A 23,820-nucleotide genomic window follows, 5' to 3' on the forward strand; every position below is an offset into this window, starting at 1 on the left:
ACTATTTAAAACTATTAACTTTTGCTTGTTTTGTAAGCAGAGCGAGACCGTCTCAAATTCAGCCAGCCTGACAGAGGGAGCAGCGCACTGACAGCTAACAGCAGACAGGAACAAAGGGAGTCAGGCAAGCGCCTGCTGTTTATCTGATTGGAGTACCAGGATCTCTGCTGCACCCACTGTAACTTTCCTTGGCCTTGGCACAGTAACCAAGAGGATGTGTTCTTTATTAGCTCTCTCCAGCCTGGCTGGGCTCAGAGCTTCTCTGCCAGCTGGGTTTGTGCCAAGGCAGAAACTCCACTCCTCAAATTTCCAGCTCACTCCATAAGGCACAGAACTGCCTCCAGCTCAGAGCCTGCCCCAACAAAGTTAACGCTTTCACTGCCGCCTCATCAGCCACCCTGCTGCTGTGCGTGAGGGAATACCACAGTTCAGGCCCTTCCTTTCTTGTGCTGTCCCCCTGGAGCATGTTAGTTCAGCAGTTCTCCATTCCATGCGCCATTACAGGGGGAAGGGGAAAGAAAAAGAGCTTCCAAGGATCGTCTCCCACCGATGTCATTCTGCTGACCGCCAGGAAAGACTGTGCAAGCCACTGAGTTTCCGCCAAGCATCTGAGAACTGCTGTGGAATCTAAACTCTTCTTTGCAAGTCTCCCTTGTTGGTGCCTGCACATCTTCTCTTGGAGACTGCGCCACGCCCATTAGGGCGATTTACCGTATAGCCAATTTAATCTCCTAATTAATCCTAGAGTAACCAAATGAAACACTAACTGCACATGCCCTGAGGAATACAACAAAATCTTAAAACACTGAAAACATTTTTTACAAAAATGACACGTGACCTATACAACTTCCTCACTTCACTTCCAGATTCTCCCCAAAGACCCCGATTATATTTCAGCTGACAGGCTGGCACAGTGACCTCTCCCATTCCTCCATATATCTCAGTGCTTCGCTCAACCTTGATGGCCTCAATGCAGCTTAGGAAGTATGGTGTCATCTCACTTGTGCGCTATGACACTAACTACGACTAGAATTGGGGAAACATCCAGGCCCTGCAGTGAGGAACTCTCTTCTACCCTGCCTACCAGATCACCTCCAGATTCCTTCTCTGTATAGGAAAGGAAAGTACAAGCTCTTTCAGGAAATTTGGGTCTTTAGTGATGTACATACAATGTGTTTCCCGCTATGCTATAAAGCTCTGTAACAACAAAGGGAAAAAGGGAAAGACCTGATCAGTCTTGAGTTCTGACCTTCCTGCAGGAATGGGAATGCCTAGCAACCTCTTCTGATCAGTATTATGTTTACGATTGTTCCCCCAGCACCTCTGCCTCATTCACTGAACACTGAGGTCCTATTGCTCTTAAACCGGTCAGAAACATTTCTAAAGGGTTAGGCAACCTTAATATACAAGTCACCACCACTTCCCCTACAAAGTAAGTGCTGGGCCTGCTATTGGCTTAGCCTGAATTACTGTGACACTGATCAAAACTTTCCCAAAAATTAAGCACTTGGTTTAAGAATGGGAAGTCCATCCCCATGTTAGCTGCATGGTACCCAGAGATGATTTAAGAGATGGTGTGTGTATCTAAACTGTGTCTTTACAGATAATGTATATCTGTATACATCGAAAGATATAGAAACTGTAAAATGCACAGAAGAGTCAGCTGAGAAAACTCATTCAGAGGCATCACTTTACAATGAACTGTCTGCTGTGACCCACTGCGGTGGATAATCCATAGGCTGGTCCTATGGAGAAACCAAGAACAAAATAAAGTGGGTAGGGTGAGGCTATAGAATGCAGCACACTATGAAGCACATGAGACCTGGTGTGTGGAGACATATCTCTAAACTATCTGTATGAGCAGTGTCCATCAACCCCATCTGCACATCCAGCCAGAGAGCACTGAAGAGTAGAACAAAGGGGTGTACACAGGGGCTTCCCAGGATGTTTCCCCCACCCCCATTACAGATGCATAACAAGTATTGCCCATTGGTTTCTGCACCACTGGCTTGGATGGGGAAAGAGGGGAAATTTGTTGACTGTCCCTGAAGACAGCAGCATTCCCTGTGGGCCATCCCATCTGCCCTAACTGCAGCTATATTGAGCACCACAAGTGTTAAACTGGACAGTCAGTGAAAAAAAATCATGGAGCAGGTCCTCAAGGAATCAATTATGAAACACTTAGAGGAGAGGAAAGTGATCAGGAACAATCAGCATGGATTCACCAAGGGGAAGTCGTGCCTGACTAACCTAATTGCCTTCTATGATGAGATAACTGGCTCTGTGGATGAGGGGAAAGCAGTGGATGTGTTATTCCTTGACTTTAGCAAAGCTTTTGATACGGTCTCCCACAGTATTCTTGCCGGCAAGTTAAAGAAGTATGGGCTGGATGAATGGACTAGAAGGTGGATAGAAAGCTGGCTAGATCGTCGGGCTCAACGGGTAGTGATCAATGGCTCCATGTCTAGTTGGCAGCCGGTTTCAAACGGAGTGCCCCAAGGGTCGGTCCTAGGGCCAGTTTTGTTTAATATCTTTATTAATGATCTGGAGGATGGTGTGGACTGCACTCTCAGCAAGTTTGCAGATGACACTAAACTGGGAGGAGTGGTAGATACACTAGAGGGTAGGGATCGGATACAGAGGGACCTAGACAAATTAGAGGATTGGGCCAAAAAAAACCCGATGAGGTTCAACAAAGACAAGTGCAGAGTCCTGCACTTAGGACGGAAGAATCCCATGCACTGCTACAGACTAGGGACCGAATGGCTAGGTAGCAGTTCTGCAGAAAAGGACCTAGGGGTCACAGTGGACGAGAAGCTGGATATGAGTCAACAGTGTGCTCTTGTTGCCAAGAAGGCTAACGGCATTTTGGGCTGTATAAGTAGGGGCATTGCCAGCAGATCGAGGAACGTGATCGTTCCCCTTTATTCGACATTGGTGAGGCCTCATCTGGAGTACTGTGTCCAGTTTTGGGCCCCACACTACAAGAAGGATGTGGAAAAATTAGAAAGAGTCCAGCGGAGGGCAACAAAAATGATTAGGGGTCTGGAGCACATAACTTATGAGGAGAGGCTGAGGGAACTGGGACTGTTTAGTCTCCAGAAGAGAAGAATGAGGGGGGATTTGATAGCTGCTTTCAACTACCTGAGGGGGGGTTCCAAAGAGGATGGAGCTCGGCTGTTCTCAGTGGTGGCAGATGACAGAACAAGGAGCAATGGTCTCAAGTTGCAGTGGGGGAGGTCTAGGTTGGATATTAGGAAACACTATTTCACTAGGAGGGTGGTGAAGCACTGGAATGCGTTACCTAGGGAGGTGGTGGAGTCTCCTTCCTTGGAGGTTTTTAAGGCCCGGCTTGACAAAGCCCTGGCTGGGATGATTTAGTTGGGAATTGTTCCTGCTTTGAGCAGGGGGTTGGACTAGATGACCTCCTGAGGTCCCTCCCAACCCTGATATTCTATGATTCTATGAAAACGAGCATCACAATGGATATGAAAGAGAAATTTCACCCCCACCCCCTCCTAAATAACCCAGTGTGATGACCGCACACACACAGCAGGCAAATTTAGAGAGAGCAGATCAGAAAGATTATCTCACTACCAACCTCCCCTGGCAGCTCAAGGGAGGGGCACAGTGAAACAAACCTACATGTGTCAATCCACCTACAGCCACACTTCACCCAGGGGGTATAAAAGACATCTCTAGGCTGCACTATATTCATGTGAGAAGCTTCAGTGATGCAGAGGTAAAGAAACAGAAATCTGCAGGCATCTGGCTGTGCTGCACCGCAGAGCACTCCCCGGTGAGTCATCGCACAGAGCACCTACCAAAGGCAATGCAATTCCAAACAGGGAGAGCAGAGATTTTTTCCTTCCCTTTGTTTGATCTCTTTCCCCTCTTCACACACGTGCCTTCCTGTTCAGCATGGTTGGCCAGTCCCCGGGGACTCCAGGAACTCCGCCTAAACAAACATGGCTGAAGACGGGCCGTTGGGACATGCTCTGGTCAATCAGATGAGCCATATGACCAGGAAAAGCCTCTCCTCCACCTCCATTGGCAGCCATCGGAACAGACAGGTTACACAAGAAATAAGTTACTAGCATTAAAAAAAAAAAATGCCTCAGCTCTTCGAAGCTCTGCTTTTCTTCAGCATGAGCCCACTTCACTAGGCCTCTGTATTCTGCTCTATGAAGCCACCTGTTTAATCAGTGAACCCAGGGGTCGGCAGCCTTTCAGAAGTGGGGTGCCGAGTCTTCATTTAGTCACTCTAATGTAAGGTTTCACGTGCCAGTCATACATTTTAACATTTTTAGAAGGTCTCTTTCTCTAAGTCTATAATATAGAACTAAACTATTGTTGTATGTAAAGTAAATAAGGTTTTTAAAATGTTTAAGAAGCTTCATTTAAAATTAAATTAAAATGCAGAGCCCCCCGGACTGGTGGCCAGGACCTGGGCAGTGAGTGTGCCACTGAAAATCAGCTCGCATGCTGCCTTTGGCACGCGTGCCATAGGTTACCTACCGCTGATCTAAATGGACGGTCCATATAGATTTCGCCCTTTCTGGCTCCCATCTCTCCGTGCAATATTGATCCACACAACACCCCAGATACTTTTCAAGTTCAGAAGACAGTAGCATGTGCATTTAAGAGGAAAAGCAGCGACTGTACCAACAACGGGGGGAGGGGGAGGGGGACACTGCTACCACATAAGAACATAACATAAGAATGGCCGTACCGGGTCAGACCAAAGGTCCATCTAGCCCAGTATCCTGTCTACTGACAGTGGCCAATGCCAGGTGCCCCGGAGGGAGTGAACCTAACAGGCAATGATCAAGTGATCTCTCTCCTGCCATCCATCTCCATCCTCTGACAAACAGAGGCTAGGGACACCATTCCTTACCCATCCTGGCTAATAGCCATTAATGGACTTAACCACCATGAATTTATCCAGTTCTCTTTTAAACACTGTTATAGTCCTAGCCTTCACAACCTCCTCAGGTAAGGAGTTCCACAAGTTGACTGTGCGCTGCGTGAAGAAGAACTTCCTTGTATTTGTTTTAAACCTGCTGCCTATTAATTTCATTTGGTGACCCCTAGTTCTTGTATTATGGGAATAAGTAAATAACTTTTCCTTATTCACTTTCTCCACACCACTCATGATTTTATAGACCTCTATCATATCCCCCCTTAGTCTCCTCTTTTCCAAGCTGAAAAGTCCTAGCCTCTTTAATCTCTCCTCATATGGGACCCGTTCTAAACCCCTAATCATTTTAGTTGCCCTTTTCTGAACCTTTTCTAATGCCAGTATATCTTTTTTGAGATGAGGAGACCACATCCGTACACAGTATTCAAGATGTGGGCATACCATCGATTTATATAAGGGCAATAATATATTCTCAGTCTTATTCTCTATCCCCTTTTTAATGATTCCTAACATCCTGTTTGCTTTTTTGACCGCCTCTGCACACTGCGTGGACATTTTCAGAGAACTATCCACGATGACTCCAAAATCTTTTTCCTGACCTGTTGTAGCTAAATTAGCCCCCATCATATTGGGGTTATTTTTTCCAATGTGCATTACTTTACATTTATCCACATTAAATAAAGGAGCAGTAGGAGGTTCTTTCAAACGAACCTGTGCACCGAATACTCTTATTGACACAGTGCCCAGGGGAGTTTCAGCTTCTCCCTTTCGGTGATGCCAGTGGCCCAGAGAAGCAGCTCAGCTGCAACTCCTGACATGAAACTGACACAGCAGGGGCTGGAGCTCTCACAAGTGGCCCTTAAGACCCGGGTCCCTGCTGCCCAAAAAGCTCATATGGCTGCTTCTAGGGACCACTGCGCTCCCCACTGCCTTCCCCTTTGAGATGCAGATCCCCTGCGATGCAAGACCTACCCAGATCACTCCGCAGTTTGCGCATTTTAAACCTGAACTCTCCTGGGGGCTGAAAGCTGCCCCGACGGGGGGCCACTCTCGCCCGAGCTGAAGTGCCATGGTGTTAGATGCACAGACACAGCAAGAGCTTCCCTGTCTCCATCTGCTCTTTCCAGAGGCTGCAAAACCCGTCCAACCCCACCGCTGCCCGGCTGGCTCAGGGGCGCTGGGGGCATGGCCCCCTCCTGGGCTGATGCAGTGCCAGAGAAGGGGAGAGGAGAGTAGGAGCATGAGGCGGCAGCGGGGCCATGTAAAGAGGGGGGCCAGTTGCGACTCGTGGCGCCTTGCACCAGTCCAGGGACCAGGAGAGAGTCGCACAAGCCGCTCATGCAGCATCTGGGAGCCCTAACGCAGTTGCTTCCCAGAGCCCAGTTCCCACAGTGCTCCCCGAGCCTCATGGGCAGGGGCTTCGGAACTCACATCCAGGATCACCGAGGTGCCTTTCCGCTGCCCCACGGGGAAGAATCCCTGGCCAGCGGCTGCCTGCCCTTCCTGGAAGAACTCTCTGTCGGAGAGTAGCAGGCTGAGTGGGGCCGGCAGCCGGGACCCCAGACCAGCAGCGGGCTGAGCCGCTCAGCCCGCCGCCACTCTGGGGTCCCGGCCGCTGGCCCCACTCAGCCCGCTGCCGGCCTGGGGTCCCGGCCACTGGCCCCGCTCAGCCCACTGCTGGCCTGGGGTTTCTTTCACCCAGGCCGGGAGCAGGCTGAGAGGGGCCAGTGGACGGGACCTCGGCTGGCAGCAGCGTGCCATTAAAAATCAGCTCGTGTGCCGTAGGTTGCCAACCCTTGAGTTAACCCTTTGTGTGACTTCCATGCATTCTTAGATGCCAAGGCCAGAAGGGACCATTGTGATCATCTATTCTGACCTGGATAGCACAGACCAAAGACCTGCTCCACAATAATCCCTAGAGCAGAGCTTTTAGAAAAACATCCCAGTCTTGATTCAAAAATCGTCAGTGATGGAGAATCCACCACTACCACCCCTGGTAAGTTGTTCCAACAGTTAATTACCCTCACTGTCAAAAATGTATACCTTATTTCCAGTCTGAATTTATCTAGCTTCAGTTTCTATCTATTGGATCATATTACACCTTTCTCTGCTATTAAACATTTATTCCCCATCTGATAAGTAAGCTGGAGATATGTGAGCTCGGCGGAACTACCATTAAGTGTCTACATAATTGGTTAAACAACTTCAAACAAAGAGTAACTATTAATGGAATGATGTCGGATTGGAGGGAGGTCTCAAGTGGGGCTCCACATGGAGCTGTTCTGGATCTGGTGTTATTTAACATCTTTATTAGTGACCTGGATGTAGGAACAGAGAGCATACTAATCAAATTTGCAGATGACACAAAGCTGGGAGGGTTACAAACACTTTGGAGGACAGAGCTAAAATTCAGAGGGCTCTTGATAAATTGGAGAACTAGGCAATTGTCAACAAAATGAAATTCAACAAAGACAAATGAAAGGTACTATACACCTCTACCCCGATATAATGCGAATTCGGATATAACGCGGTAAAGCAGTGCTGGGGGTGGGGGGGAGAATTGCGCACTCCGGTGGATCAAAGCAAGTTCGATATAACGCGGTTTCACCTATAATGCGGTAAGATTTTTTGGCTCCCGAGGACAGCATTATATCGGGGTAGAGGTGTACTTGGGGAAGAAAAATCAAATGCACAAGTACAGAATGGGGGAAAACTGGCTTGGCAGCAGCACTGCTGAGAAGGATCTGGGAGTGGAGGTGGATCACAACCTCAACATGAGTCAACAATACGATGCTATTGCAAAAAAAGCAAATGCAATTTTGGGTTGCATTAACAGGCACAGAATGCAAGTCACGGGAGGTGATCGGACCACTCTACTCGCGCTGATCAGGCCTCAGCTGGAGTACGGTGTCCAGTTTTGGTCACTGCTGTATAGACAGGATATAGAGAAACTGGAAAGGAACCAGAAGTGAGCAACAAAGGTGGTCAAATGGATGGAATGCAAGCTATATGAGCAAATGCTGAAGGAAAGGACAGTTACCTGTTCGAGATGTGTTGCTCAGGTGTATTCCACTGTAGGTGTGCGTGCTCGCCACATGCACCGGTGCGGGAAGTATTTCCCTTAGCAGTACCCATAGTGGGGGAGCCCCGCTGCGACCCCTGGAGTGGTGCTGTATATCACGCCATAAAGGGGGCTGCGCGCTCCCCCCACCCTCAGCTCCTTCTTGCCAGACAACTCCGACAGAGGGGAAGGAGGGCGGGATGTGGAATACACCTGAGCAACACATCTCGAAGAACGCCAGTTACGGAACAGGTAACTGTCCTTTCTTCTTAGAGTGATTGCTCATGTGTATTCCACTGTAGGTGACTCCAAGCTATACCTGATGGAGGTGGGTAGGAGTTTTAAGGGTTACCCGGGCGGAGTACCACCCTACCAAACCCGGCATCATCCCGCGTTTGGGAGACGATCGCATAGTGCGATGAGAAGGTGTGGCCAGAGGACCATGTAGCAGCCCTGCAGATGTCCTGAATAGGGACATGAGCCACATAGGCAGCCGACGAGGCCTGAGCTCTGGTTGAATGAACCTTTACTATAGGAGGCGGGGGAACCCCTGCCAGGTCGTAACACGTGCGTATGCACGAGGTGATCCAATGGGAAATCCTCTGGGTGGAAACCGGTCACCCCCTCATGTGCTCGGCTGATGCAATAAACAGCTGGGGGGATTTCCTAAATGGCCTGGTTCTGTCCAGGTAAAAGGCCAGCGCTCTACGCACATCTAACATGTGCAGGCGCCGTTCCTCACTGGAGGAATGGGGCTTAGGACAGAGGACCGGGAGGAAAATGTCCTGATCTATGTGAAAAGCCGAGACTACCTTCGGCAGAAAAGCCGGGTGCGGGCGGAGCTGGAACTTATCCCTATGGAAGACCGTGTACGGGGGCTCGGCGGTCAGGGCCCTAATCTCCGAGACCCGGCGGGCTGAGGTGATAACCACCAGGAACGCCACTTTCCACGATAAGTGGGACCAAGAACACGTGGCCAAGGCCTCGAAGGGGGGCCCTGTGAGGCGGGAGAGCACTAGGTTCAGGTCCCAGAGCGGGACCGGGGGTCTAGCGTAAGGGAAGGCTCGATCCAGCCCTTTTAGAAACTGGGACATCATGTGGTGTGAAAACACCGAGTAGCCCTGCACCGGGGGATGGAAGGCCAAGATGGCCGCCAGGTGCACCCTGACAGAGGAGAGCGCCAGCCCTTGGGTCCTAAGGGACAGGAGGTAGTCAAGGATGAGTTGGAGGGATGCGGAGGAGGGGGAAGCCCCTTTCTCCCTCGCCCACCTGGAGAACCGATACCATTTTGCCAGGTAGGTTCGACATGTGGATGGCTTCCTGCTCTCTAGGAGGACCTGTCTAACACCCTCTGAACACCTGCCCTCCTCATTTAACCATGGAACAGCCACTCTGTCAAGTGGAGCGCAGCCAGGTTGGGAGGGAGGAGACGTCCTCCCTCCTGGGAGAGGAGGTCCGGCTGAAGAGGCAGCCTGTGAGGGGGGGCCACTAAAAGCTGCAGGAGGGTCCCGTACCAATGCTGACGGGCCCAATCCGGGGCTATGAGGATAATCCGCGCCCCGTACGCCTTCACCTTCTGTAGGATCTTGCCTATCAGGGGAAAAGGTGGGAAGGCGTAAAACAGGCGGTCCGACCATGGAATCAGGAACGCGTCTGATATCGCCCCTTCGCCCTCCCCCGCCCTGGAGCAGAATTGTGGGCACAGGCGATTCTGGGCGGTGGCGAATAGATCTACCTGGGGAGTGTTCCAGCGTAGGAAGAGGTGCCTAGCCACCTCCCTGTGTAGAGACCACTCGTGTTGTTGGGAGAAAAACCTGCTTAGATAATCCGCGAGCGTATTGCGCTTGCCGGGCAGGTGAAAGGCCCTCAGGAGGATGTCGTGGGCTATACAGAACTCCCACGGGAGTTGGGCTTCCTGGCACAAGGCCAGTGAGCGCGTGCTCCCCTGTCTGTTGATATAGTACATCGCGGTCGTATTGTCTGTTAGGACTCTGACCACCTTTCCCCCTAGGTGTTGGCTGAAGGCTACGCACGCCAGGCGCACCGCTCTGAGCTCCCTAACGTTTATGTGTAGGGATAATTCCGAGGGTGACCATCTGCTCTGGGTTTTGAAGCCTCCCATATGGGCTCCCCATCCCAGGTCCGAGGCATCCGACACCAGATCTAGTGAGGGAGGGGTCTCCCGGAAGCATGTTGCTTGGGAGGGACCACCATTGCAGGTCGGCCACTACATTGGGTTGCAACGTGACGACCTTGTCCAGGCCGTCCCTGGACTGGGAGTACTGGGAGGCCAGCCAGAGTTGGAGGGGCTTCATCCGGAGCCTGGCATGTCGCACCACTGAGGTGCATGCTGCCATATGGCCTAGGCTTTGAAGGCACACCCATGCCGTCGTCACAGGGAAGGCCGTGACCGAGGCGATGAGAGCTTTGAGCATATAGAATCTGTCCCGGAGGAGGGAGGCCCTAACAGCGCCCCTATGAAGTGTATGCGCTGAACCGGAACTAACGTGGATTTTTTCTCATTTACCAGTAGGCCTAGACTCGTACAGGTGTTTAGCAGGAATTCCATCTCCGCCTGCACCTGGGACCGAGACTTGCCCTTGAGCAGCCAGTCGTCCAGGTAGGGGAAGATCTGCAGCCCGTTCCTTCTGAGGTGGGCTGCGACCGCCGCCATGCATTTGGTGAAAACCCTGGGGGCCGTAGAGACACCAAAGGGGAGGACCGTGAACTGGTAGTGGTCTGTCCCTACCAGGAAGCGGAGGAAGCGCCTGTGGCCCTCGAATATGTGGATATGGAAGTACGCATCCTGGAGGTCCAGGGCTGTGAACCAATCTCCCGGGTCCAGGGACGGGACAATAGAGGCCAGGGACACCATACGGAATTTGCAGCTAACCAGAAACTGGTTGAGATTCCGCAGGTCGAGGATGGGCCTGAGCCTGCCTTTCGCCTTTGGGATCAGGAAATACCAGGAGTAAAACCCCTTGCCCCAGAATTCCTGAGGTACCCTCTCCACTGCGCCTAGGGTGAGGAGGCACGTCACCTCCTGACTTAGGAGGAGGGCGTGCTCCGGGTCCTCCGGGGCACCCCAGGACGGAGGATGGTGCAGTGGGGGTGAAACAAACTGCAGCTTGTACCTCTCGGAGATGGTACTGAGGACCCACCAGTCCGACGTTATACGGGACCAACGCACTCTGAAGGCTGATAAACGGTTGCCAAAAAACCAACTTTATTAACTGGGGGGGGGGGGGGGGCGGGGGGGGGGGGTTCCCTGGTAACAGGCCAAGTGGCCCCCCGCAAATAGTCAAAAACGCCTCTTGCCCTGCCTCTTGCCCTTCAAGGGTCCAGGGCATGGGGTCGAACGGGACTGGCGCTGTGACCTGCATCTCTGGTCCCTAGGTCTCTTGGCCGGGGGCTCATACCTGCCCCTTGCTGGGGGAGCCGAGGGCTGCAGTCTGGGTTTGTCCTTGGCTGGCGGGACATAAGACCGAGCGTCTGCAGGGGGGTGCGTGAGTCCTTCATCCCATGCAGATGAGTGTCCATCTGGTCTGCAAACAATGCCTTGCCGTCAAATGGCAGGTCTTGCATCAAGGACTAGGATTCCACTGACAGCCCGGACAGCGAAAGCCACAACGCCCGTCGCATAGAGATAGCCGAGGCCATTGAATGAGCCGCCGTGTCAGCTGCATCCGAGGCGGCCTGGAGAGCTGCTTTCGCTGCCGCCGCACCCTCTTCAACCAGAGCACAAAACTCCTTCCTGTCCTGCTCTTGGAGGGAGGGCTCGAATTTTGGTAGGGATCCCCACAAGCTGAAGTCGTATCTGCTCAGGAGCGCTTGGTGATTTGCCACCCTGAGCTGGAAATTGGCAGAGGAATAAACTTTTTTCCCAAAAGTGTCCAGTCTCCTGGCATCCTTGTCCTTGGGGGTTGGCGCGGTTGGCCGTGTCTTTCGCGGTGGTTGACCGCCACCAGTGAGTTCGGGGTAGGATGAGTGTAGAGGTACTCATGCCCCTTCGTTGGCACAAAGTACTTCCGCTCTGCCTTCTTGGAAATGGGCGGCAGAGAGGACGGGGTTTGCCATAGACCAGTCGAGATGTTGGCCACCCCCTGGTGAAGCGGCAGTGCCACACGGCCCGGTGCCGAGGAGGAGAGGACGTTGAACAAATTGTCCGATGGCTCCTCCATCTCCTCCGCCTGCAGCTGGAGGTTGGCGGCTACACGCCGGAGGAGCTCCTGATGTGCCTTGAAATCCTCCTGAGAAGGAGGGAGCAGTGCCGCTATGGACTCGTCCAGTGCCAACGGGACGACTGGGACGGCCCTTAGGGCATCAGGCGGTGCCGGCAGGTCGCACTCCGCGTCCGGGTCTGGGTGCGGTGCCAGTGGTGCGGCACCCGAGGACTGCTCTCGGTGCCGAGGCGGGGACAACGAGGGTGCTTGGGTTGCCCCAGCCACAGAGCGGGGCCTCGGCAGTGCAGGTGCCTGGGCCACAGTGCCCACTGGCACCACTGTCCTTGCCATGGCGCCCCTTGCCATTGAGCCGCCTGGGGTCCTACCAGGGTTACCTGTTCCTGGGGAACGGTGCGGCCCGGGGAAGGACGGCTGGGAGCAGAGACAGAGGTGGCTGAGGAGCGTATGGTGCCGTAGGAACGGCTCGACCGGTGCCGTCCACGTCAGATCCTGCCCCAGGACGTAGACCTCGACGACGATGAGAAGTAGACGTCGGAGGTAGTACCCCTGGAGTCCCGTCAGTGACCGCGGCTACGAAGCCACGGTGCTGGTGACTGCCGGGATGCACTCTGAGCGTGGCGCGCGTCGCGGTATAATCGGCGGTGCCAATGGCATTGAGACCTGCTATCGCTGTGGCTGGACGAGGAGCGTTGACACTTCCTGTCCCAGCCCCTGCGGCCCCTTTGGGTCGAGAAAGACTCCGGCGACTCGCTCCCAGGCGAGCCCGACAACGGAGTGGAGGTCTGTCGTGGGCTACGGGAAGACCCGGCAGATCGAGCAGAGAAGTCAACCGCCGACCTGGCCGGTGAGGGCTGGTGAGCGCCCAACGGTGGCTTCCCTCGGGACCGGGGCCCCAGCTCGGGCGGCCCGCTCGATACCGGCATGACGAGGATGTAGCGCGCTGCCTGGGCTGCCTCCGGCGTCGATGGAACCCTTATCGTTGGGGAGGCACGCGCGGACAGGGCTGGACTACTCCGCTCCGCACGAGTCGGAGGTCTGGGTCCCAAGGGGGATCGTGGGCTGGCCAACTCGGGTCCAGCCTGACCCCTGTCCTTGTCTCGGTGCCGCTGGATCTTGCCTTGCTTCTTGGCAGGGGAGCGGTGCCGACTGGTGGATGGGGCTTCGCTCCGCATTGAGGACGCGATGCCCAGCGCCGGGCTGGGTCGGCGCGCCGGTGCCGGGGCCAATGCCGACTCCATAAGCAGGGCCCGGAGTCGGATCTCGCGTTCGCGTTTAGTCCTGGGTTTAAAGGACTTACAAATTTTACACCGCTCACTTACGTGAGCCTCGCCCAGACAGCGAAGACACTCAGAGTGTGGATTGCTTCTGAGCATGGAATTGCGACAGGAGTCACACGACTTGAAGCCTGGGGCTCGGGGCATGCCCCGGGCCAGGCTACTAACTGCAGAACTAGTAACAGTCGAGGATCGTACTACCAAGGATAGAAGCTACAGCAATGCTGGAGCACAAGTTCTGACTACCTTCACTGGCGGCAAGAAGGAACTGAGGGTGGGGGGAGCACGCAGCCCCCTTTATGGTGCGATATAGAGGCGCCACTCCGGGGTCGCAGCGGGGCTCCCCCACTACGGGAACTGCTAAGGGAAAAACTTCCGGCACCGGTGCACGTGGTGAGCACGCACACCTACTGTGGAATACACATGAGCAATCACTCGAAGAAGAACTAGGAGTCTGGTGGCACCTTAAAGACTAACAGATTTATGTGGGCATAAGCTTTCGTGGGTAAAAACCTCACTTCTTCGGATGCCTTCGGTTGCATCCGAAGAAGTGAGGTTTTTACCCACGAAAGCTTATGCCCAAATAAATCTGTTAGTCTTTAAGGTGCCACCAGACTCCTTGTTGTTTTTGTAGATACAGACTAACACGGCTACCCCCTGATACTCGAAGAAGAACTGGGTATATTTAGTTAGGAAAAGAGGAGATTGAGGGGGGACATAACAGCAATCTTAAAATACTTGAAAAGTAGTCATAAAAAAAGAGGAAGAAAAGTTGTTCTCTCTTGCCACAGAGGGCAGGACAAGAGGCAATGGATTCAAACTACAGCAAAGCAGATTTAGATTAAATCTCAGGATAAACTTCCTAACTGTAAGAAGAGTAGGACAACGGAACAGACTGCCTAGGGAGGTTATGGAAGCTCCTTCATTCGAGGTTTTCAAAAGGAGGCTGGAGCCATCTGTCTTGGATGGTTTAGACTCAACAAATCTTGCACCTTGGCAGGGGGTTAGACTAGATGACCCTTGCAGTCCCTTCTAACCCTATGGGTCTATGATACTTAGAGACTGATCAAGTCACTCCTTAATCTTCTCTTTGTTAAGCTAAAGAGATTGAGCTCCTTCAGTCTATCACTATAAGGCAGGTTTTCTAATCCTTGAATCATTCTCATTACTCTTCTCTGAACCTTCTCCAATTCATCAACATCCTTCTTGAATTGTGGGCACCAGAACTGGACACAGGATTCCAGCAGCGGTTGCACGAGCCCCAAATATAGAGGTAAAATAACCTCTGTACTCCTACTCGAGATTTCCACTTATGCATCCCAGGATTGCCTTAACTCTTTTGGCCACAGCATCACGTTGGGAACTCACGTTCAGCTTATTATCCACCACAACCCCCAAATCCCTGTCTCCCAGGATAGAGCCAATTCTCCCGTAAGTTGGGCCTGCACTCTTTGTTCCTAGAGGTAGACCTGTAACCTTTAACATGTAGCCATATTAAAACGCAGACTGTTTGCCTGGAGTTTGTCTGAGGTGAACCTTCCCCCTCAACTCCCTTAGGAGCAGCAATTCACAGGCTCTGGAGGGAGCTGTGTTACCCCTTCTTGTCCAAAGGGAAGGCAGCTGTTAGGAATGAACAGATGGGGTGAGAGTTTTAATGACAGAAGGAAAGAAAGGATCCTCAGCACTTCTCTTCCTCAGGATAAAACCACGGAGGGGGGGCGGTGCCGGGGGGGGGGGGGGGGGGAGGAAAACCTTGTGACAAGAAGATTCTGAGCTGAACTTTCCTGGGGAAATGTTACCAGCCAAGGAAATTTCCTTTCAATTGCCACGAATGAGGCTCTTCCCCCCCGTACAGGCAGGACAGGAGTGACCACTGTCTGCATATCACATCCAGAAGCATCCTTCTCCTGGTTCTATGGGAGCTCTTCGTTATGATTTCCCACGCCTACCACCTGGCTGAGGCCAATGTAAGAGGGAAAGCTTGTAACAGCTACCTGCTAACTGAGGTAGGCAAATGCTTCCCAATGATACAGTACTGTTCCCCTAGACAGGTATCATTTCTGAATGCCCCTCCACTTCCTCCCCAGCCCTGAGCACAGATAGGTCTGAAGGAGCACCCAGCTTCCCAGGCTGAACAGATAAGAAGTTCTCATACAATCAGTTCCCACTGTGCTGAAATCATCCTCAAAGCCCCCTAGGTTATCTTCAAGGACCAGAAGCCTCCAGCCAAAACCTACAAGGATGTCAGCCATTTGCGTGTACCAGAGAAGTGCTGTGAACCTGGCTGGAGCTCAGATCTCAAAGGAGCTGGGTAAATCATATTGGCTCAAGAGCACCTCCTGCTGGGCAGCTTGAGCACTGGTTGTAAAGAGTGTAAGATGACAGCGTAGGGAAAACACAAACAAACAGCAGGGAGTGGGGGAGGCTGGGAGCACAACGGTTAACTACTGGAGGCAGAGATCCAAGATAAACAAAGAGTGCCTTTCAGCTTCCATCAGCCGGATGCATCTTCCTAATCCAAGGGGAGCTCACATCTGGGTTTATTCATAGGCAAAGTGGAGGAGATCTCCGCTCATCAGTCTCCGGGAGGACCGCCTAGCTGTGTGGCACTAAGAACAGGGAAGGCTTCCATCAAAGCCAGATCCTTGGCTTCAAAGGTCACAGACGATGGGGAGGGTGGAGCTAAAGGAACAACCTACTGATTTAGCTGCTGCCTTGCACTGAAGGTTTATGCTTTATACTCCCCTGCTGAACCTGCCAGCCAGCACGTTACTGCCAAATGGCCACGGCTGGGGAAAGTGGCAGCCCTAATGTCCTTTAGGGCAGTTCCAGCTACAGGGAGGCAACAGGTGTTAGAGCACCTCAACAGCCCCCATGTAGCTTCCAGACACTGGGGCACCCTCAAGGCCGGAGGGTCACAGCCACCGAACCCACAGCAGACAAGGCTGCTGGGGGCGGGGAGGAGAAGCAGACACAGCTTCTCATCTCAGCACGACCTGCCTTTTCCAGGTCCCCAGTGGACAGCACAACCTAAGGGAAAGCAAAACAACTCTGCCAAAAGCATGAACAGCAGCCACTGTACTACTGCCCCAGGATGGGCCTCTCCCTCGCCTCCTCACCTTTCCTGTAGGGAGCAGAGTCCTTTCAGTTAGGACGGTCCTGGCTCCCCAGCTCCCTGACCCCATGTGACCCTAATCCCCCTGCTATATTCCCAGCAGTCCCAGGACTACCAGTTTGGATGGAAGGCACCAGGGACCCTGTGTTTTCTGAAGAGGCAGGACAGGTTCTGAGGGATCTCAGGAGGGGTGAAGAGCTGAGTAATCTCACTAAGCATCACAACCTGGTCCTTCCCTCCTCAGGAATAGCTGGGACTTACAAACCTGCTTTCAGAGTCTCTCCAGCCTCCACTATATTGTTACTGTTAATAGTGATTACTAAATCTCCTGCTCAGGGAAAAACGCAAAACTCCTCTGCACCCTCCATCAAGGATTTCAAACCAGCCCCAGGAGCTGAGCAAATATCATCTCCCATATTGTAGGGAAACCGAGGCACGGGAAGGGCAGGGATTTACCCAAGGGGACACAGCAGGTCTGTAGCAGAGCCAGGAACAGAACACAGGACTCATAGTTGCCAGTCCCTGTCTGCTTTGTTGTGCTTTGCAGGGGCTGAGCAGACAAGGAAGCTGAGATGGGATGTGGCCCTTACCTTTCGTCCCAGGGGGCTGCAGGTTGTCTCCTGTCAGTGAGCACCAGCCGACAGGAAAGATGTCCCTGGAGTCATAGCGGCACCAGTAATCGAATGCACCTCTCCAGCCATCGAACGTCACGAGGACCTCGGAGCCTCTCACCTCCCCAATGGTGGCTGGGCAGATGAAGTGTGGGTTCTTCCTGTCCACTGCCTCCAGCTTCATGCCCGTCTTGAAGAAGTTTTGGGATGGAGACGGTGGCTCCTACAGGGGAGGGTTCAGAAAGGTGGTTACAAAAGAGGTAGTGTGTGTCAGTGTCTCCTGGGCTTGGATTAATCCCCTCCCTACATCATCACAAGAGCAGGGCTAGATGGAGCCAGAACCAATTCAGCTCCATGTCAGAGGGTAAAGGAAGTGGCTCCAGTTTATACCAGGACTGGTTTAAAATGTGCACCTCTAGGCAAGGCCTCTAGTTATGGCACCCTGTGCCTGCTACACTCAGGACCAGACAAACCGGGTGACAGAATGGAGCTACCCTGTGACAGCTCCTCAGTGGCACACTGATGCGAGAAAGTGTCACAGGCAGCCCCGCTTTCAGAGTTCCCAGTAAATCCACTTCAGGCTCTCTTGCTTAAACACCATCCTTCCTTGGAGCGGCTTTATTCCCAAACACAGTTCTCTGAATCCCCACAAAATCCCAACCATAGTACAATTCCCACACCCAGTGTATATAGCCCTTAAAACCCCACTTTTCCCAGTGGGCACCGTCTACCTCTCTGCTTTCACACCGCACACTGGTATCTTCGGTCACACCTAAGCTCCTGCTCAGCCCTCTTCTGTCCCTCCGCCAGCACAGCCACCCCAGGCCTTCCCACTGGAGTGTAACCCTGCTCTTCCCAGGGCGAACCCCCCCAGTCTCTCTGCTGGGAGCATCCCTCACTGCTCGGCCCTCTCAAGGCTCCTCTGGGCCCACCTCTCTCTCATGGAGACGTCAGCGGGTAAGTCCTCCACTGCTCTCCCGCCTTTGGCCCTCTCCAGCTTCAAATCACAGGCACCTCCCACTGCCTTCAGCTCTCTGGTTTGGGCACGCCAGCTAGCAAACCTCTCTTGCTGCTCTCCTTGTCTTCAGCCTTCTCCCAGGGACAACTTTCTGCTTCCTTCTGGAACCTTCCATGGTCCCCTGGTAGCTCTCACCCGCCCCCGACTCCCACTCAGGCAGCTCTGATTCACCAGGTTTCACTGGGACTCTTCTTCATTGGCCAAACTGGAGCACTACCTCACAGGGTCCCAGAGCTCGGGGTCCAGCCCGAGCCAGAATGTCTACACCACAATTAAACAGCCCCTTAGCCCGAGCCCCGTGAGCCGGAGTCAGCTGGCACGGGCCAACCGCAGGCGTCTAACTGCACTACACACCAGAGAGCTGGCCTGGGTGTCCTGTGCCAAGGGGAGCCTTTGCACGCAATACGATACCTTGTGAAAAATCCGGAGAGGAGCCATCTCTGCTCCATTCAGAGTTTTCAGGAGGAACATGGGCCAAGAGGAGGCATTCAGCCGAAAACCTGCAGAACAGATGCAGAGATGGAGACTATTAAATATCGGTGGGGCCCATTGGGTGAGGCAGAACCCAGGTTGCTCTGATGAACACCTTGCATATCACACCCTCTCCACACTATGCATCCAGTCTCAGCCTTCATGCACCTTAGGATCCCCCAGCATTTTCCTCTGAAAACGGGAGAGCTAGGAATGGCCCTTTACGCAAACTGGATTATGTCAGCCGCGGGTCCCCACTTGGAAACAATCAGACACGGCTGTGATTTTGTTCATTGTAATAAAAGCCCCAGCGCTGGCCCTGCTCACAAAGCACTTTGCATGGAATTAGTGTCTGCACATGGCAGTCACCTGGGCGCAGAGAAGACATCAATGGGCAAGGACAGGGTCAGGCCCATGACGTTATCCCTGGTGCATCCATCCATCCTACGGAGGCCAGCAGCCTCCTTGCTGACCTTTCACCCCCACAGAGGTGAGTCGCAAGCAGCTAAGATACAGGCATAGGCAGGAGCTGGGCTGGGCAAGACGGTGACAGCAACTGGTACCAATACCATGCTGGGCACCCGGGTATCAGGAATGCCCATGGAAGTACCAGGAAGGGGCTTCTGGGGAGCAGAGGGGTATGTTGAGGAGAAAGAGGGTTTCCCTGTGTTACTGATGAGCATAGGCGCCGACTCTGTGGGTGCTCCGGGGCTGGGTAAAAATCGTCAGGCCCCTATCAGCATTCCCCCCTCCCCCCAGCATCTTCTGCCCGCCGGCAGGCCCTGCCGATCAGCGCCTTCCCTTCCCTCCCCGCGCCTCCCGCCCGTCGCGATCAGCTGTTTCGCGGCATACAGGAGGCTCAGGGGGGAGGGGGAGGTTGGAGGAGCGAGAACGCAGCGCACTCGGGGGAGGGGGCAGAACAGGGTGGGAAGAGGCAGGGTGGGGGTGGGAAAAGGTAGAGTGGGGTGGGGCCTGGGGCAAAGCCAGGGGTCGAGCACCCCCCCAGCACATTGAAAGTCGGCGCCTGTACTGATGAGTTCCTCATTACAGGGGTCTGTACCTGAGAAGCTAAACTATTAGCAAGTATGAAAATGCATCATGTCTGAACAGCAATGCCAGCAGCCAATGCTTCCCACCCCACACGTGCCAGCACCACAAGGGGGAAAGGAAGGGGAACTACGAGGCTTGTTCTTTTTAATGGTTGACATTATTGATCCCAGAAACGCCAGGCTCTCAGTCCTATTTGGAGAGTACAGAAAAAAAGACAAAAAGGAATAAAAGAACAAAGGAGAAGAGAGAAAATGGAGGTTACAGAAATTGTGCTAGGATATGGTGTGAGGGAGCACTCCTCTGCTAGCCCATTACCATGGGCATTCCACCAATGCAAAGTGGGAAGCCCCGGGGGGGGGGGGGGGGCTGGCAGCCACAGGAAGTGCAGACCCTGAAAGCATGCTCACAAGAGGAGTCCAGTGCCAGTGCCTTGGCTTGACAGCCTGGCACCTCAGCGCCAAAGGGTCAATTTCTGATGCTTAGCAAGGGGCTGCCCTTTACATCCTTACAGCATTTCAGAGATAACCCTGGGGCTGGATTTCCACGGATAGTTCCCTGGGAACTGCAGCGGTGATGACCACAGGGGGAAGTTTTGCCATTGTAGACAGGGCCTGAGTGCCAGAGATGTCCCAACGAGCTAAGTCAAAGCTGGCGTTTTATCTACGCTGGGGTTCTCAAACTTCATTGCATCGTGACCCCCCGTCTGACCAAAAAAATTACTACACAGCCCCAGGAGACCAAAGCCTGAGCCCACCCGAGCCCTGCCGCCCACTGGGAGAAAGGAGGGGTCAAAGCCAAAGCCCAAGCCCTGCCTCCTCAGGTCGAAGTCCTTGCTCTTTGGCCCCCGGCAGTGGGGCTCGGGCTTTGGGCCCCAGCAAATCTAATGTTAGCCCTGACGACCCCATTAAAATGGGATCACGATCCACTTTGGGGTCCGGACCCAGAGTTTGAAAACCGCTGATCTACGCAGTTCTGTCCTGGAACCCGGGAAACAGGGCATGAAAACCAGCTGGTCAGGTAAGCTTGGGAAAGGGGAGAACCTCCCCCCAGCCTCAAGTTCACCAGCAAGCAGCCGCTTCTATTCATGCTACCAAGAAACAACAGCTGAACAATGGAGCTTCAGTAGGCATGAAAGACACCAAGTGAGAGACTCGGCATTTAGTGCCACATACACATGCCAGGCTTTGGTGCTCTGTGAAGAGGGAGCAGAGGGCCAGCAGCTCAGGAGTGTGGTTTGTTACCTGTACTTGGGCTATGAGAGATCAGCAGATAAGGGGCTGACTATCTGCCACCTCTTGTCCCCAACCCTGCCTCTACGACAGATCACAAGGGTAACCAGGTCAGTGACACGGACTGTCCCATCAGGACCCAGCATGATAGATGCTCCACATCCAGTTCAAACTACCTACCACCTACAGAGCCACATGAGATGAGCTGGAAGTCTGTAACATGATTACTCTTATTGCCCTCTGGTGGCAGACCGAGGAATAGCACAAACACCTCTGTCAGGCCCAAAACAGACCCTTGGGCTTTATATGCAAAATATGCATGTGGGCATGTCCAGGTAACTGCACACGCACAAGATACAGCTGCCCCTATTGAGTGGCATCTTATCTCGGGCTGCCTACTGTGGGTAGGCAACAGCAGATTTTATGGGCACAATGCTGGTACTTCATTTATTAAAAATGAGGCTCAATCAAACGTTGACAGACATAGCAGATCTGACTCGCCTGTTAGTGGGAGAGGTACAATGCATCAGAAATGATCAGCTTGCTCATGGCAGGAAGATCCATAGAGGCCAGACTCCAATTTGTTATGTAGCATTTGGAGGAAGTGAACTGCCTCTCAACCTCACCCTCCGAGTCCCCATCTCTGCAGGCAGGTCTTAGTTGCTATGACCCATTGGAAATGACAAGGCAACAAGACTCATGGGGTCCAGCCAATAAGCCAGACCTGGGCCTCTACACTGTATGCTCCAAAGCTCCAGTTTGGGACCACTTCAACAGCCAAAGGAACCTTATTTCTCACAGACTAGGCTCTCCAAAGCTGGTTCATTCTGACAGAGATGTGCAGGAAGTAACTCCATACAGGGTTTTTGCCTCAGCTGAGTGAAGTGAGTGGCTATGATCAAAGACAGATTTCTCATGCCAGTGTCTTCTGCACTGAACTGGGTTAGGGACTCATAGGGCCAGATCCTCAGCAGACACACATCAGTGTGGTCTGGGGAACCCACAATCACGGCGCCCTGTGCTGGCAGTGATCTAGGACTCTCATACCCTCACGTGGTAAGGTGTGTGGCTTCCATCCCACACCACTCCCTTCCCTGCCAAGATCCCTCTTCTTTTGCTCCCCATTCCCAAGTCACGGCTAGCTGGCAGCCTACACAGTATGTCCACCTGACCCTCCAGAGGGCACTTTAGGGGAAATGGTCTCCACTGCACAGTCTCATATGCAAGTCCTTCATCTTCCACCACCATTCAGCCTGGTACACTTCTACAGGGACGTGCTAACTGGATGGGTTCTTTATAGGAACATCTCATTGAGACCTGGCAGCTGCCATTCATGTGAACTGGGACAGAGTCAACATCAGTTTAGCTCACTGGAGACCCATTTGGGCACTGCTAAGGAGTGAAGTGGTGTTTAACTGAGAGATAAGAAAGGGCCATTTATAAAACTGTAGCCCAATAAAGTTTAAAAAAAACAACGATGAAATGCTGTGTCTGTCCCTTTCATTCAAGGCAGGACTGAGAGTTATTTGAAGCAGATGTATTTTTTTCCTTTAAATGGCCTCAGTTAGTCTGCTGCCCAGCAGGGAGCCCTAATTAAGAGGAGTGGAATAATTTAAACCCATCCAGCTGGTGCTCCAGCCAGTGTCTACACTTGATACCCAATTCTCTGTGCTGGCCATTAGTACATGGGCCCAAGTATGCCTGGATGGCCGGAAAGTAAATGGAAAGTGCTGTGGGTTGAGGGGCAATTACTGAGCTGGACTCTCAAACTTCTCCTTGGTTCTTCTCTACATTACACTTGAAAGGGTCCAATAAGGCACCCTCCATCCTATGGCTCATGACCATGCTCTGAGCACGATGGAAGTGAGGCCTGGTCTATACTAGGGGGTGGGACTCGATCTAAGTTACGCAACTGCAGCTATGTGACTTCAGAGGTGTCTTCACTGCGGTAAGTTGACGGCTGACGCTCTCCCGTCGACTCTGCCTGCGCCTCTTGCCCTGGTGGAGTACCGGAGTCAATGGGAGAGCGCTCAGCGGTCGATTTATTGCGTATTGACCCCTGCTGGATCGATCGCTGCCCACTGATCCAGCGGGTAATGTAGACAAGCCCTGAGAGAGAAGGGCTGATGGCGTGAAAAGAGTATATTGTGTTTCACAGATTTTTAATAGTAGGTAACTTTCAAGTTAGATTGGCCACCACTCGCACCAATGTTCCCTCTAAATTTTTTCCATCCAGGTGTGGAATACATTTTGTTATGTGCACCAAGGTATGTGTGGATGTGCGCCATCAGTAGAAACAAAAAAACTAGATATAATATATATATTTTAAAAGTTACCATAGGAATAATTAATTACTCCAGCCAGGACAAGTTAAGGCATTTTAGAACTCACTACTCACTGAATTAAACTTAAGTGCAAGAGAGAAATAAAAATTATGAAATGCATTGACCAGTCAAAACACTAAAATAACACACTTTGAAAGAATAAAATTACAGAGAATATATGTGCATTGCAGGAAGAACCAAGAAGTAACAACATTAATGCAAGTATGTGTTGGGAGGTGAGTGAGACACACAGTGTGAGAGTGTGTGTTTGTGTGCGTTGTCTCTTTAAGACATTCATGGAAAGCTCTCCTGCTCTGTCCTGAGCCCTGTTGTCTCCCCACCCCAGAGATGGGGTACTGGGGGGGGGGGGGGAAGAAACTGTGTGAGCTGGTTGCTGGGGAAATCTCAGAAACAGTGCACTGTCTCTTTAAGAAAGGCACTCAACCACTCACCATTCAGACCTCAGACGCTCTGAGTCCTCCTGAGCCAGGCTGTCCCCTCTGCCCTGCTCTGTGGAGCTGGGGTACCGGGGCAGGGGGACACCCTGACATTAGCACGCTCC

General features: G+C 52.6%; 1 protein-coding gene across 3 annotated transcripts in view; it reads right to left on the minus strand.

The window, feature by feature from the left end:
• Positions 1-23,820, minus strand: part of SCMH1 (Scm polycomb group protein homolog 1) — a 57,401-nt gene that overhangs the window by 31,652 nt on the left and 1,929 nt on the right. For all 3 annotated transcript variants that reach the window (XM_029912701.1, XM_029912700.1, XM_026657172.2), the window contains exons 3-4: positions 18,596-18,684; positions 17,146-17,389 (exon numbers count right to left, since the gene is read on the minus strand). In XM_029912701.1, coding sequence (XP_029768561.1) covers positions 17,146-17,389; positions 18,596-18,684 — 333 coding nt within the window. The remainder of the gene's footprint in view (positions 1-17,145; positions 17,390-18,595; positions 18,685-23,820) is intronic.

The sequence above is a fragment of the Terrapene carolina genome, unplaced genomic scaffold (assembly GCF_002925995.2).
Source record: "Terrapene carolina triunguis isolate 2854851 unplaced genomic scaffold, T_m_triunguis-2.0 Scaffold236, whole genome shotgun sequence".
In the NCBI taxonomy this organism is placed as follows: Eukaryota; Metazoa; Chordata; order Testudines; family Emydidae; genus Terrapene; species Terrapene triunguis.